At 45.0% G+C, this 16,242-nt stretch overlaps 2 protein-coding genes across 3 annotated transcripts in view; one reads left to right on the forward strand and one right to left on the reverse strand.

Annotated features, from left to right (window-relative positions):
* The window catches only part of LOC137653449 (mucin-20-like), a 174,240-nt gene that overhangs the window by 96,086 nt on the left and 61,912 nt on the right, over positions 1 to 16,242 (reverse strand). The window lies entirely within an intron of this gene.
* Ak6 (adenylate kinase isoenzyme 6) overlaps positions 1 to 16,242 on the forward strand; it is a 58,858-nt gene that overhangs the window by 31,602 nt on the left and 11,014 nt on the right. Inside the window, exon 3 of the mRNA XM_068386509.1 lies at positions 6,254 to 6,399. Within this exon, the coding sequence (XP_068242610.1) occupies positions 6,254 to 6,399 (146 nt within the window). The remainder of the gene's footprint in view (positions 1 to 6,253; positions 6,400 to 16,242) is intronic.

Genomic DNA, 16,242 nt, shown 5'->3' on the forward strand with positions numbered 1-16,242 from the left:
GTTTTATAATAATTGGCAACAACATTGGAATAGTCTAGATGGCAATAAAATGAGAGAAGTAAAAAATTTCATATCTCCTTGGAGGTATAGCATAATGCTCCGAAAGTAGGAGACGTCTCTTTGTCGTCTCCGCGTTGGTCACACTCGGTTGACATAAGACTTTCTGCTAAATGGCCAACACCAACCATATTGCGACGACCGTTTGGCACCCTTAACAGCGAGACAAATGCCCCTCTTATAGTACTGAAAGAAATAGACTTCAAGGTGAGGATGGCAGGTTCATCCTTGCCAAGATTCTCGGACATTATGTGTCGTACCATACTAGTGGTATTTTTAGATTTATTTCAAAAGCAGCTCTTCTGAAAGTTATCTGACTGTTATAAGGATGTTTTTACTTTTGTTGTTTTAAACTGAATTACCACTTATTTATTTATTTATAACAAATAATATCGGCGTCAATGACTTTAAATGTCAGGATACCAGACAACTTATAATCAATCAATCAATCCACAGATGTCGGACAGCCTCTACCAGAGGTGCCTGGTTACCCCAGTACTGGTTAACTGTATCTTGGAAACTTCCATAAATGATATGTCCTCGTCTCACATCTTGACCACAATTCTGTCAGGGAGAGAAAGATCCCAATATCTGGTGTCTGCCTGGTCAAAATGACTGGTAAGAGGTTTCCTTGTCTGAGAAGGTTGTCTGACACTAAATTGGGTTGCCAAGGGTAAGAGAGTTGTCTCCCGTCTAAATTCATCTTCTAAAGGCTAGATGGACAGTAGTCTACCTCCCAACTCAGGTCTCTCTTACACTACTACTCAGATCCTATTGGACTCTTTTCAAGTCCATAGAATCCCCGCTTATACCTAAAGGAACAGTTTCTCATAGAGGAGACTTAAGCTATGACTTTTGCCTGGGCCACTGAAGTCTGTCAGGCACCCTATCCAGCGCAGCCATTGGTGCGTCTGTAGGAAGTGTCACTTGAGGAAGGGTCATGCCGTTTCCCTCAGAGTCTTTATCCCTGACTTGGACGGGGCAACTTTGTCTCTTTATAGAAGTTATTTGCCTTTTTATGAATGTCAGTTCAAATGGTGATTGCCAGGATAAATTCTAGCGAAAACCCTTAACTCAATATCGAAAAAACCTCTCCACTGAGTCTGCTAGAACTTTGCCACTCATCTAAGGAACTAGGAGGAACTCCAGTTACAACTAGAGGGAGTGTTCTTGTGAACACTTGAGGGGTTGAGTGTTGGACAGAGCCTTGCACTCTGTAATGGCAAACCAATACTGAAACTATAACTCTAGGTACATCCGTGGAGAATAACCTCAATGATAACTAGTGGGCAAAGTCACTGAATGTCTAGTCAATGGAAAGAGAAAGTCACTTCGCGTAGAGGATTAGGGCCATCTAGGGATCAGGCTCTGGGGTCTTATTATCCCCTCATTTTGTGGCATCCTACCCAGGTGAGACGGGCAAGAGTGATGCCCTTTCTAGAGAGCGATCCCGACCACCACTAACCGTAGAGTTGGAGGCACCATTGACTTCCTTCCCTGGAGAGCAATTCGGCATGCTATAGCTCGTATTGTGACTTGAGGTAAGGAGAAGCAGTTTGTACCAGCAACCCTTACAGGATAAAACTAGTCTTTATTTCCGATTCCATCAGACAATTGAGAGGAACAAGGATCATTTGATTCTTAAGCAAAAGACCAATTCTCATCCGTGTGCCCAAGGGCACCAAGAGGTTACTTAACAAGTAAACATTCACGTCGATCGCTGTCGAGATATATGATCGGTTGCAAGCAACTGTCTCTGTAAAGGGATGGTGAACCCTGTCCTCCAACGGCCTTTGTTACAATAAGAGTTGGTCATGTCTGTCCACTACGGATTGGTAAACACTGGAGTAGCTAGGAATCTCTACCTGGTAATGGCATTACAGCGAATTTCCTTGTAGAGCGCTGTCAAGCAATCTATCAATTGTCAACGATTGGTCACAAGTGACTACAATACTTCATAAGGACAAAATTGAGACCTATCTTCAATCACATTTGTCAGACAGGCAGTTGAGTGCATAAGTTAAGCTATGGACCCTTCTAGAAGGTAAATTTCCTCTAATTTACTGCATGAATCCCAGGACGGGTTACCTCGGGCCAGAAGGAAGATCCGGGTGTGGCCCTAATGGTTTGTTGTGTGTGAAACTCAATTGGAGAACATTGATAAATGTTAACCCTTTTACCCCCAATGGACGTACTGGTACGTTTCACAAAACTCATCCCTTTACCCCCATGGACGTACTGGTACATCCTTGCAAAAAACTGCTATTTACATTTTTTGCATATTTTTGATAACTTTATGAAAAACTTCAGGCATTTTACAAAAGAATGAGACCAACCTGACCTCTCTATGACGAAAATTAAGGCTGTTAGAGCAATTTAAAAAATATATATTGCAAAATGTGCTTGAAAAAAAATAAACGCCTGGGGGTTAAGGGTTGGAAAGTTCCAAATAGCTTTACGGTAAAAGGGTTAACAAACGAGACCTACCCGATGACAAGTATCCCTTAGAAAGGCGAATACGTCTCTTATCTTTCTGTTCCCGATCAACAAAACTCATAAGCTCTGAATATTCCCTCTCAAGGTTACAAACTTACTTAAAGGAAGTTCAGAGTCTTAAGTACTTTTGATACTTGGACGTATGATCTGGAGATAGGACATGACTGGGATGAAGGGAGGATCCCACTTGAGGGTAAACTACCATGTCTGATTACATGATGGTAGGCAGGTTACAACCATCGAATGAGAAACGAATATACTGGAACAAAGTTCCAATTGTTCTGTGTTTTAGTAAGTAGCCCTTGCTACTACTCACGGGCATGCATTTGCATGCAACAGACTGAGTAAATTGCTTTCGACGGGCGTAGTAGCTCGTTTGCCTGCATGCGAAGTGTCAAAATGCAACTTCCTACTCACTGTAGGCGTTCGTGCAAAAGTCTCTGCTCCTAAACACGTTTCAGTGTGTAAGCACATGTGGTAGCTCGTGGAGTCGCTTGCGGGAATAATGTATGTGCGACGAAGTGCAACATCATTGCTCAAAAGGAAATGATTGTTGCCAAACTATCGGATTGTAAACATTAAAATGTTCGTTAGGCATATATATAGCTAGTGAAGTGATCAAATCTTTATCAGTTGTAGGGACTTACAAGGGACAAGTGTACTTTTAAGCAAATGTATGTTTACAGGTGCTATCATTCATAAACGTAAGCATATGCCCATTCCATCACATAGGGAATAGAGGCTTAAAAGAATAACCTTGAAGGGTTATGCCTCACAAGAACATTGTACTTTTGAGGGCATGACAGTGTGGGGCGGAGATCGCAAGGGATCAAGAGACCGATAGCATGAGTTTTCTGATGAGTTCTCTCACCCGTAGAGAGAAGTCCAAGATAATAACCCCGAAGGATTACATTTCCTGGGACACTTTTCAGAACCACGGTGGGATGCGGCGGCCGCAAGCAGTCAGAAAGCATTCTTATATGGGGCAATACCTGGACAGGACTATGTCTAAAGAGACTCGTGGTGGCATGGGGCAGCCACAACCAGTCAGCAGGAATCTTCAATTATGGCAATAACTCCTGAGGGTTTCATCTAATGAGGCTCGTACAATTCTAGGTTTTTACTTTCTTAGTTTTTACTTTCTTGGTTTTTACTTTCTTGGTGAGGTATGGCATGCGTAACCAAAGTAGCTCATGTCATCCATTTACCATATATTACAAAGGTGTTAGTTTGGAGGGTATTTATTTAACAAATCAAGTGACACAAATGGTAAGAGACAGGGAGATGTGTGGATGACTGACCGCCAACGTCCAAGACACGGTACTTAGTTTGTAATAGTAGTATTAGTAGTAGTAGTAGTAGTGGTTAGCGAGCACCTGTATTTGGGCAGACCTCAGCAGTGTGGGAAGTTTATTGCGCACCTCTCCTTAGTGTCGGGTATGCTTTCTCTTATGAATATGAATAGTTTTGCATGGGAGGATTATTTGTCTAAGCATGCAAGAACAAACCGTGAGGTTCCCAGAGGAGATTGGTAACTAAAGTCTTGCAAACTCATTTGGTGAAGCAAACGTGGCCAACACTAGTCAGGTTCCAGATGAGGTTAGTAAGGTCTTGCAAACTCGTTTGGTGAAGCAAGCGCTGGCAAACGCTGGCAAGTGCTGTACAACGTAGGCAAGGCGAACGCTGGCGAGTGCTGTTGAATGTAGGCAAGGCAAACGCTGGTGAGGTGAGCTATAGCAAGGCAAATATTGGTAAAGCGAACGCTGGCGATGTGAGCAATAGCAAGGCAAATGTTGGCAAGGCGAGCACTGGAGAGGGGAGCAATAGCAAAGCGAATGCAGGTGAGACAAATGCTGTAGAATGTTGGCGAGGTGAACAACAGCAAGGCGAACACTGGCAGCTGTAGAATAATGGCGAGGTGTGCAATAGCAAAGCGAATGCCGGCGAGACAAACACTGTAGAAAGTTGGTGAGGTGAGCAATAGCAAGGCAAACATTGGCAGCTGTAGAATGTTGGTGAGGTGTGCAATAGCAAAGCAAATGCTGTTGAATGTTGGGAAGGTGAGCAATAGCAAGGCGAACGCTGGCAAGATGAACTCTGTAGAACATTGGCGATGCGACTGCTGGTGAGGTGAACAACAGCAAGACGAACACTGGCAGCTGTAGAATGCTGGCGAGGTGAGCAATAGCACGCCATACTTTGGCGAGCGTTGACTAAGTTGTACTTGTAGATGGCAAGTACAGACACAGAGGTAGTGTGTACAGTACTTGAGGCAACAGAAAACGACTTCTCTGCGTTATGCCCTCCTACCAGAGGAGGTATTCATTTGCAAGGAGACTAATAATGCTGTGCTGAACTTGTAGAATAGCAGGTTCTTCCTTATGAGAGGCAGAACTCTGAGGCGCAGGGTTCAAAGAGCCTGGCCTTAAAAAACTCCATGAGCTTTGTTGTGCCCAATGGACATGAAGCAGGCATAATTATATAGGCAGTAGCCTCAAAGAGTAATCACCTACAAGACTCGCAGATGGGAGAGATGGCAACCGTAAGGGTCGGCAGAACCACTTTGGAGAGGAGCGTCGTACTCATGGACATGAAGGGCCTTCATCAGGTAAAGGAAGTGCTCGGTGTAGCAAACTTCCATACCCCCAGACTGCTGAGAAGACTCAGACTGAGGGTGGGCATTGTAAGCTACAATCTGTGAAACGTGACTGAAGTCAGTTTCTAGGTTCTCTTGAAAGGATAGCCGGAAGGAAACCCGGAGGGGTACTCGTCAGCAACTGCTCATCTAACTACAAAAGTAGCCCAAACGAGAGAATAAGGAGCTGAGACTATAGCTGGCAGAGACAAAGGAAGCTCCTTAGACCTACGGCCATCGAAAGCTCCAAGGTGGAGACTGAAGTCTTCCCCTGGGGAGGCAGGTGTGCGCTCCTGCTGTGTCCCTGTCCGCAGAGCTCAACAAATAATTCTTAAACGGGGAGACCCGAAAGCTCCAAGGAAGGAAGAAAGTTTCCGCAAGCAGCAACAAGAAAGACCCCCCTCGTGGAGGGCACCATTTTTTCACTAAGGGAAGCAGTGATGTCCGTACCTGTGGGTTATGCAAGGGTCAGTTGATCATTGTTCTACTTATTCGCCCCCCATGGAGTATGAACGAGCAGAAACGATGTCAAGTAAAAGGCCAGTTTATAAGGGTATCGGGAGTGAGAGACGGAATGTATACTTAATCCCGAGCCAAAATAAAAAGTGAAGGCATTTCACTGGTGTGTGTGATGGGTTGGTTTGCTCCTTCTTTAAAAAGTCTTTTGGCTAGTTTTCACCATTCGCCGAAATAATATCCACTGTGAAGAGCGAAAAAGTTTGTATTCATTTCGGAACAAATACAAATTACTTTAAAAATGTGATTTGTTCCTGTGCAAAATACAAACCTTCCACTCTTTACTGGGGAGTATTATTTCAGCAAAAGCTGAAATAATCTCCTCAGTAAAGAGTGGAAGGTTTGTATTGCTAGGAAAAATACAAATTATTTCCAAATGTCATGTTTTTTGTTATGAAAGGGAGATTTGATGGCTCTATTGTCTGTGAAAATATGCACAAATTCCTCCAATTATATTTTTTATTATTTTTTATATTCGATTTCAGTCATGTATAGTGTACATTTTTATATATATGTACAGTGTTCTAAATAGTAATTGTATTTTTACAGGTTCTAGATGAATTAGAGGACATGATTACAGAGGGAGGAAAAGTTGTGGACTACCATGGCTGTGATTTCTTCCCCGAGAGATTTTTTGATATAGTTTTTGTTTTGAAAACAGACAACACCATCCTCTATGATCGTTTGGCTGGAAGGTATGTTAACTAATGGTTGATTTTTGTTTGTCGGCTATTACTGTCTTTTGCATATGTAGTGCAGTACTGTACAGTACTCTAATTATTTCATTTTTTTCAATATTAATCTTACCCGGTGATCATGTAGCTGCAACTCTGTTGCCCGACAGAAAAAACCTACGGTCGGGATACGCCAGCGATCGCTATACAGGTGGGGGTGTACAACAACAGCGCCATCTGTCGAGTAGGTACTCAGGTACTTCTTGTCAACAAGAACCAATTTTCTCTCTGTCGTGCCACCGGCAAGACCTACTTGATACGCTGTTGTTTCTGGAGTTGATTTCACGCTATTTGGTGATGTATTCTCTCTAGATATTAGCTTTCGCTGTACAGGAGTTATTATCATTACCTTATCAAGCTTTTTTGATTAGATTTGGATTATTTGTTGACGACTTGGATAGATTTTGGATTCCCCCCTTTGGCTAATTCAAGATGTCTGACCATACTCAAGTCCCCAAGTACAGGCAGTGTAGCGCTAGGGACTGTTCTAGGCGTCTTCCGAAGGCCTCTATAGATCCTCACACCGTTTGTTCCAATTGTAGGGGTAAATCCTGTCAATTGGAAGATCGATGTGAGGAATGCGCTGGGCTTTCGGAATTCGATTTTAATGAATTCCTTAAGAATGCACGTAGGCTAGAGAAGGATAGGATCAGGAGGAGTTCGTCTCGCTCTTTTGATTTTTCCTCTCCCCATGCCCCTCAACCTATTCCTTCCCCTGTAGTGGTGACTCCCGACCCTTCTACTAGCTCTCAGCAACCCTCGATGGCGGACATGATGCGTGCCATTCAGGCTCTTGGTGACAGAGTGGAGTCATTAGCTAATGACCGCAATCAACTCTTGGCCGATGTCAAAGAGTTGAAGGAGAAAAGTGCAGTGGGAAGTGTAGTGAGTGCAAGTGCGGTGAAAAGTGTCAGTGTCGGTGTTACGCATGAGGGTGCATCTGTTCGTGCCAGTCGTCCTCCCAGTCCGGGACCTCTTGCAAGCTCCCAAGCCCAGGGGAGAAGCAATGTCGAAGGACCAAAGGGTTCGACAGGCCTTGATCAGCGTACAGATGTACCCTCAGTGGTTGCGGACGTATCTTGCAGAGATCGTCCCATCCACAAACAGACGAGTGAGCCCATTCTTTCCTCGTCTGTGGAAGAAGTTTCTCGGCAGAAACGCTGGACCAAGGTCTCACGACCTCTCAAGCGCAAGGTCCCTTCCGAGCGAGTCCAACGGCCCAGGTGTAGCCACTGGGTCAGTTCGGACTCGCCGCAGTCTTCCGAAGACTGCACACCTCCCAAGAGAGGTAGAGTGGTTCCGCAGCAGGCAATCACTCCGTCTGTTGCCGCACCAACCGCTGTAGACCCTAAGTGGTCTATGCTGCAGTCTATGCAGACTCAGCTAGCTTCATTCATGCAGGAGTATCGTGCTGAGAAGGTTGACACTGCACCTGTTAACCTACAACCTGCCACGGTTGTGCGCTCAGCAGACACTGCGGCTGCCTGCTCCCACACTCCGGCTGTGAGAGCTCCACCACCGATGCGCAGTCGACCCTGCCAGACGCATGTTGACGTTAGCCGACGTGCGGCACCCTCCGTTGACATGCGTGAGCTACCGCATCAGCAGTGGGAAGGTGCTGTCAAGCTGCCGTGTTTTGACACAATGCGGCAGTCTCCGCAAATCACGGCAGTCCCCACCACGCACCATCACTCCGCTTTTGTTGTTGCCAGCTCTCAGACTGACCAGCAGCGGCATGATGTTGGATCCAGTGCAGCTACGCATGCACCCGTGCTGCCGGATTCAGCCGTTCAGCTTTCTTCTCCTCCTTTGCCGCTTCCTCCTCAGCATTCGGATGAAGGAGTCTCTGATGACGACGAAGCTGCGCATTTGGACGATCAACACTCCGACATAGAGGAACCCAAGACTACGCCTCCCTCCTTTAGGAAAGTTCTTGCCCTGTTTAAGGAGTTGTATCCGGACCAGTTTGTGTCTGCAACCCCGCGCTCACCTCCCTCTGAGTTCGCTTTAGGCATGCAGTCAGCAGCTCCTGCCTTTACGAAGCTCGTACTCGCGCGCTCATCCAAGAGAGCTTTAAGGGTACTGGGAGAGTGGTTGCAGTCCAAGAAGCAACTTGGGAAGACATCCTTCATCTTTCCACCGACCAAGCTTGCTTCCAAATCTAGCGTCTTGTATGCCACGGGAGAAGATCCCGGCTTGGGAGTTCCTGCCTCTGCCCAGGGCGACTTCTCAAGTCTGGTAGACTCTCCCCGCAGACTGGCTATGAGACGCTCCAAGATTTGCTGGACCTTTTCGGACATGGACCATCTTTTGAAGGGAGTTTTTCGTGCGTTTGAGATCTTCAACTTCCTGGACTGGTGTTTGGGAGCGTTAAGCAGAAAGACCTCCCCTTCGGATAAGGACTCTGCCATGCTCATCATGTCATGCATGGACAAAGCCATTCGGGATGGGTCTGGCGAGCTTGCGGCTTCGTACGTGTCTGGAGTTCTTAAGAAGCGAGATCACCTTTGCTCCTTCTTGTCGGCGGGGATCACACCATGTCAGAAGTCAGAGTTGATGTTTGCTCCGCTTTCCAAGTGTCTCTTTCCTGAAGAGCTGATCAAGGGGATTGCCGCCTCGTTGATCCAGAAGGATACCCATGACCTGGTGGCGTCATCCGCACGTAAAGTCACAGCTTTACCTTCCGTGCCTAGACCTAGGATGGACACACCAGCGTCTAGGTTCATTCCGCCCTTTCGTGGCAGAACCTCCAGCAGAGGAGGTACCCGTGCCGATAGTCAACGTGGCAAAAAGAAGAAGGGTTCCAAGTCCTCAAAAGGCAGAGTCTGACTGCCAACCTCTCCAGACAGCAGTGGGAGCCAGGCTCAAGAACTACTGGCAGGCCTGGGAGAACAGGGGTGCAGACGCACAGTCTGTGAAGTTGCTCAGAGAGGGGTACAGGATTCCATTCTTGCGCAAGCCCCCTCTAGCAACTACTCCCATCGACCTCTCTCCCAGGTACAGAGAGGAGGACAAGAGGCTAGCTTTACAGCAAGAGGTGTCTCTCTTGCTACAAAAGGGAGCGGTAGTCATAGTCCGGGACCATCAATCCCCGGGCTTCTACAACCGTCTCTTCTTAGTAGCGAAGAAGACAGGAGGGTGGAGACCGGTGCTGGACGTCAGTGCTCTAAATGCCTTTGTCACCAAGCAGACGTTCACCATGGAGACGACGAAGTCGGTGCTAGCATCGGTCAGGAAGGAAGACTGGATGGTCTCGTTGGACCTAAAGGACGCGTACTTTCACGTCCCCGTCCATCCAGACTCCCAACCTTTCCTAAGGTTCGTCTTTGGAAAGGTCGTTTACCAGTTCCAAGCCCTGTGCTTTGGCCTAAGCACGGCACCTCTAGTGTTTACCAAACTGATGAGGAATATTGCCAAATTCCTGCATTTGGCAGACATCAGAGCCTCCCTCTATTTGGACGACTGGCTTTTAAGAGCTCCGTCAAGTCGTCGCTGTCTGGAGAATCTCAAATGGACTATGGATCTGACCAAGGAATTGGGTCTCCTGGTCAATATAGAAAAGTCCCAACTCGTCCCATCCCAAACTATAGTCTATCTAGGTATGGAGATTCAGAGTCGAGCTTTTCGGGCTTTTCCGTCGGCCCCCAGAATCAGTCAAGCCCAAGAATGCATCCAGAGCATGCTGAAAAGGAACCGATGTTCAGTCAGACAGTGGATGAGTCTAATAGGGACGCTTTCATCGCTGGACCAGTTCATCGCGTTAGGGAGACTCCACCTCCGACCCCTTCAGTATCACCTAGCTGCTCACTGGAGAAAGGACATGACGCTAGAAGCGGTCTCAGTTCCTATATCCGAAGAGATGAAGTCTGCACTGACTTGGTGGAAGAACAGCATTCTTCTCAAGGAAGGTCTACCACTGGCTGTTCAGACCCCCGACCACCTTCTCTTCTCGGACGCATCGGACACGGGCTGGGGTGCGACACTGGACGGTCGGGAATGCTCGGGCACGTGGAATCCGGATCAAAGAGCACTTCACATCAACTGCAAGGAGCTACTGGCAGTTCATCTGGCCTTGAGAAGCTTCAAGTCCCTCCTTCTAGGCAAGGTGGTGGAGGTGAACTCCGACAACACTACAGCCTTGGCGTACATCTCCAAGCAAGGAGGGACTCATTCGAGGAAGTTGTTCGAGATCGCAAGGGACCTCCTCACCTGGTCAAGAGATCGAAAGATATCGCTTGTAACGAGGTTCATTCAAGGCGACATGAATGTCATGGCAGACCGCCTCAGCCGGAAGGGTCAGGTCATCCCTACAGAGTGGACCCTTCACAAGAATGTTTGCAGCAGACTATGGGCCCTGTGGGGTCAGCCCACCATAGATCTGTTCGCTACCTCGATGACCAAGAGGCTCCCAAATTATTGCTCACCGATTCCGGACCCAGCAGCAGTTCACGTAGATGCCTTTCTTCTGGATTGGTCCCATCTAGACCTGTATGCGTTCCCCCCGTTCAAGATTGTCAACAAGGTACTGCAGAAGTTCGCCTCTCACGAAGGGACACGGTTGACGTTGGTTGCTCCCCTCTGGCCCGCGAGAGAATGGTTCACCGAGGTACTGCAATGGCTAGTAGACGTTCCCAGGACTCTTCCTCTAAGAGTGGACCTTCTGCGTCAGCCGCACGTAAAGAAGGTACACCCAAGCCTCCACGCTCTTCGTCTGACTGCCTTCAGACTATCGAAAGACTCTCAAGAGCTAGAGGCTTTTCGAAGGAGGCAGCCAGAGCGATTGCCAGAGCAAGGAGGACATCCACTCTCAAGGTCTACCAGTCAAAATGGGAAGTCTTCCGAAGCTGGTGCAAGGCGAATTCAGTTTCCTCAACCAGTACCTCTGTAACGCAGATAGCTGACTTCCTTTTACACCTAAGGAATGTAAGATCCCTATCAGCTCCTACGATCAAAGGTTACAGAAGCATGTTGGCAGCAGTCTTCCGCCACAGAGGCTTAGATCTTTCCACCAACAAAGATCTACAGGACCTCCTTAAGTCTTTTGAGACCTCAAAGGAGCGTCGGTTAGCCACACCAGGTTGGAACTTAGACGTGGTTTTAAGGTTCCTGATGTCAGCAAGGTTCGAACCGCTTCAATCAGCCTCTTTTAAAGATCTCACTTTGAAGACTCTTTTCCTCGTTTGCTTAGCAACAGCTAAAAGAGTCAGTGAGATACACGCCTTCAGCAGGAACATAGGTTTTACATCTGAAACGGCTACATGTTCCTTACAGCTTGGTTTTTTAGCTAAAAACGAGCTCCCTTCTCGTCCTTGGCCCAAATCGTTCGAGATTCCAAGCCTGTCCAGTTTGGTTGGAAACGAACAAGAGAGAGTACTATGCCCAGTAAGAGCTCTTAAGTACTATTTAAGACGTACAAAGCCATTACGAGGACATTCAGAAGCTTTATGGTGTTCTATTAAGAAACCTTCTTTACCGATGTCGAAGAACGCAGTTTCTTATTACATCAGACTTTTGATTAGAGAAGCCCATTCTCATCTGAATGAGGAAGACCATGCTTTGCTGAAGGTAAGGACACATGAAGTTAGAGCTGTCGCTACTTCAGTGGCCTTCAAACAGAACCGTTCTCTGCAGAGTGTAATGGATGCAACCTATTGGAGAAGCAAGTCAGTGTTCGCATCATTTTACCTTAAAGATGTCCAGTCTCTTTACGAGAACTGCTACACCCTGGGACCATTCGTAGCAGCGAGTGCAGTAGTAGGTGAGGGCTCAACCACTACATTCCCATAATCCCATAACCTTTTTAATCTTTCTCTTGAAATGCTTTTTATTGTTGTTTTTGGGTTGTACGGAAGGCTAAGAAGCCTTTCGCATCCTGGTTGATTTGGCGGGTGGTCAAATTCTTTCTTGAGAAGCGCCTAGATTAGAGGTTGTGATGAGGTCCTTTAGTATGGGTTGCAGCCCTTCATACTTCAGCACCTAGGAGTCGCTCAGCATCCTAAGAGGATCGCGAGGCTCAGTAAGGAAGACGTACTTAAAAAGGCAGAGTAATGGTTCAAGTCGACTTCCTTACCAGGTACTTATTTATTTTATGTTTGTTATTTTGAATAACTGCTAAAATGAAATACGGGATACTTAGCTTCTAATGTTAACATGTATGCTGGTCTCCACCCACCCCCCTGGGTGTGAATCGGCTACATGATCACCGGGTAAGATTGATATTGAAAAATGTTATTTTCCTTAGTAAAATAAATTTTTGAATATACTTACCCGGGGATCATGAATTTAAGGACCCTCCCTTCCTCCCCATAGAGACCCAGTGGACCGAGGAGAAAATTGGTTCTTGTTGACAAGAAGTACCTGAGTACCTACTCGACAGATGGCGCTGTTGTTGTACACCCCCACCTGTATAGCGATCGCTGGCGTATCCCGACCGTAGGTTTTTTCTGTCGGGCAACAGAGTTGCAGCTACATGATCACCGGGTAAGTATATTCAAAAATTTATTTTACTAAGGAAAATAACATATTTAAATGATCACATAAAAAGAGCTTTAGGAAGAAGGTAGTAACATTCCTCAGTTGGATGTGGATAGCCCAGTTCGAGCAAATGTGTGTTCATTTAAGATTACAAACCCTTACTTTATGAATGCCCTGTTTTGCAAGTCAAGGCACACAAAGAAAAAAATAAAACTTGAATTATTGGTCGTTATTATAATTACAAAAAAACTAGTATACCTTGAGGCTTCATTTCTCAAGTCATAACGTAAGTTTGTAAGACTAATGTTCAGATGATGGAAAATGGTGCTAGGGAAAGTTAAAAGAAGTTGGGACACCCAGAAGATTGGATAACAGAAAGGATTAAAAGTAAAATCATGGAGGTGTAGCAGGAGTGCTGATAAGAACCTTTAAAATTGTTTTAGCATATGGTATGCAAGGCACATTGTTGACAGCCTCTCCTTCATATTGTTCAGAGTGTGATGCACAAGGCATATGTGTAGTGACAGTTCCTCCTTCATATTGTTCAGTGAAGTACAGTATGTAAGGCACATTGTGGGTGACCTATGGGCCATAGTTTGATGTACTGTACAGTAGGTCACTAGTTATGATGTTTCATGGATATATATGATACATCTCCCATAAGCTATCAAAAGATAGCATTTCAACCTCTTAACATTTGTGTCGTATGAACAGCTGGACTAGTTCACACAAGTACCATGGACCAATACAGGTATCTTGTTTTGGTGGCAGAAGAAAACAGTATTGCAGTGCATGTGCAAAGAAAACTGTTTATGCATGTCACTCAGTTGATGTTGTTCTGCTGTCCTGATTTTTCATTGCCTCTGCTTTTCTTCATGGCTCCCAGGCAAATTTCTGATGGTGATGGCAGTGCATCAAAGAATCAAAAAGCAATTGTTGAGGTGAAGTTATTATTACTACTAGCTAAGCTACAACCCTAGTTGAAAAAGCAGGATGCTATAAGCATGAGGGCTCCAACAGGGAAAAATAACCTTGTGAGGGAAGGAAATAAGTAAGTGACATAAGAAGTACTGTAATTAATATAAAATATCTCAAGATCAGTAACAACTTTAAAATATATCTGTCATATGTAAACTAGGAAAAGACATATGTCAGCCTGTTCAACATAAAAACATACACTGCAAGTATGAACTTCTAAAGTTCAACCAATTCAACTCCCTGATTAGGAAGGTCATTCCGCAACCTGTTCATAACTGGAATAAAACTTCTAGACTACTCTGTAGCATTTTGCCTTATGATGAAGAAGACATGAGCGTCAGAATTAACGGCATACCTAGCACTACGTTAAGGATGGTACAGTCTGGAAAGATCTGAATTAAAGGACGATCAGAATTATGAAAAATCTTATGCAGCATGAATAAAGAATTAACTGAAAGATGGTGCCAAGGATTAGTATCTAGATTAGGAAGAGAAACTTGATAGACAGTAGTTGAAGACCAGACAGGATGAAAGAATTAAAACATTTCTCTAGTCTTTGGTAGTGCCATAGCTTCTGTACCATGGTCTTCCACTGTCTTGTGTTAGAGTTCTCTTGCTTGAGGGTTCACTCAGGCCTGCTATTCTATCTAATTTCTCTTCCTCTTGTTTTGTTAGTTTATATAGGAGATATTTATTATAATTTTGCTACTGTTCTTAAAATATTTTATTTTTCCTTGTTTCCTTTCCTCACTGGGCTATTTTCCCTGTTGGGGCCCCTTGGATTATAGCATCCTGCTTTTCCAACTAGGTTTGTAGCTTGGCAACTTTTAATAATAATAGATTCAACACTGAAAATCTTAAAAAACTTTCTCACTAATCCAATTTTTTGTGCAGTTGAAAAAGAAAAACTGCATGTGTTTCTCAAAAGTAAATTTGCTGACAAGAATCACATCTAAAATCTTAAAAATCATATAGAGTTAAAAGAAATATTATCAATGTAGAGATCTGAATGTTGAGGATCCACTATTCTCGACTTACTTACAATCATACTTTGAGTTTTGTTTGGCTTTAGTTTCATGCCCCTTAATTTGCACTATGTACTAGTTTTAGCTAGATCTCTAGTAAGGGATTCTACCCCCCCCCCCAATGCTTTTGAACTAGGAATAACCTGTTGAAGGACAGGTAATTTTAGAAATGTGATCCCTTTGGCAAGAGAACAAGGCGGATACTATGAGTTCTGGCTGTATACAAAGAAAGGTCCCTGATTCCTCTTATCCTCCCTATTTCACTTGTTGAAAGAACCATTTTTATATCCAATTTAGTTATAAAATATAAAGGCAATAAATTTCAATCTAGAGTTTGTATTACTTAGGGAAAAATGCAAATTATTTCCAAATTTGTAATTTTTTCCTGTATTTATGGTAATTGGTTACTATGTGCTCTAGTAGAATGGGGCCTAACTCCCACCCTGTAGATGGGAAAACTGTCTTTCATTCATTGGCAATTCCAAGCATTTTATTTTTTTCCTTTTACTTAGTAGTACATACATACATATACCAAGGCACTTCCCCCAATTTTGAGCGGTAGCCGACATCAAACAAATGAAACGGAAAAGGGGACCTCTCCTCTCTGCCTTCCTCCCTGCCTGACAATAGACTCAACCCGAGTTCGGCTGGTACTGCTAGGGGTGCCACAGCCCACCCTCCCCCGTTATCCACCACAAATGAAGTTTCATAACGCTGAATCCCCCTACCTCCACGGTCTTCCAAGGCACCGGAGGAAGCAGCAGAGCCTACTGGAACTGCGTCACAATCGCTCGCCATTCATTCCTATTTCTAGCACGCTCTCTTGCCTCTCTCACATCTATCCTCCTATCACCCAGAGCTTCCATCACTCCATCCATCGACCCAAACCTTGGCCTTCCTCTTGTACTTCTCCCATCAACTCTTGCATTCATCACCTTCTTTAGCAGACAGCCATTTTCCATTCTCTCAACATGGCCAAACCACCTCAACACATTCATATCCACTCTAGCTGCTAACTCATTTCTAACACCCGTTCTCACCCTCACTACTTCGTTCCTAACCCTATCTACTCAAGATACACCAGCCATACTCCTTAGACATTTCATCTCAAACACATTCAATTTCTGTCTCTCCGTCACTTTCATTCCCCACAACTCCGATCCATACTTCACAGTTGGTACAATCACTTTCTCATACAGAACTCTCTTTACCTTCATTCCCAACCCTCTATTTTTTACTACTCCCTTAACTGCCCCCAACCCTTTCCGTCTTCATTCACTCTCTGACTTACATCTTAAACTGATCCACCTCCTCAAGTAACTCTCCA

This window comes from Palaemon carinicauda, chromosome 14, assembly GCF_036898095.1.
Source record: "Palaemon carinicauda isolate YSFRI2023 chromosome 14, ASM3689809v2, whole genome shotgun sequence".
Lineage (NCBI taxonomy): Eukaryota > Metazoa > Arthropoda > Malacostraca > Decapoda > Palaemonidae > Palaemon > Palaemon carinicauda.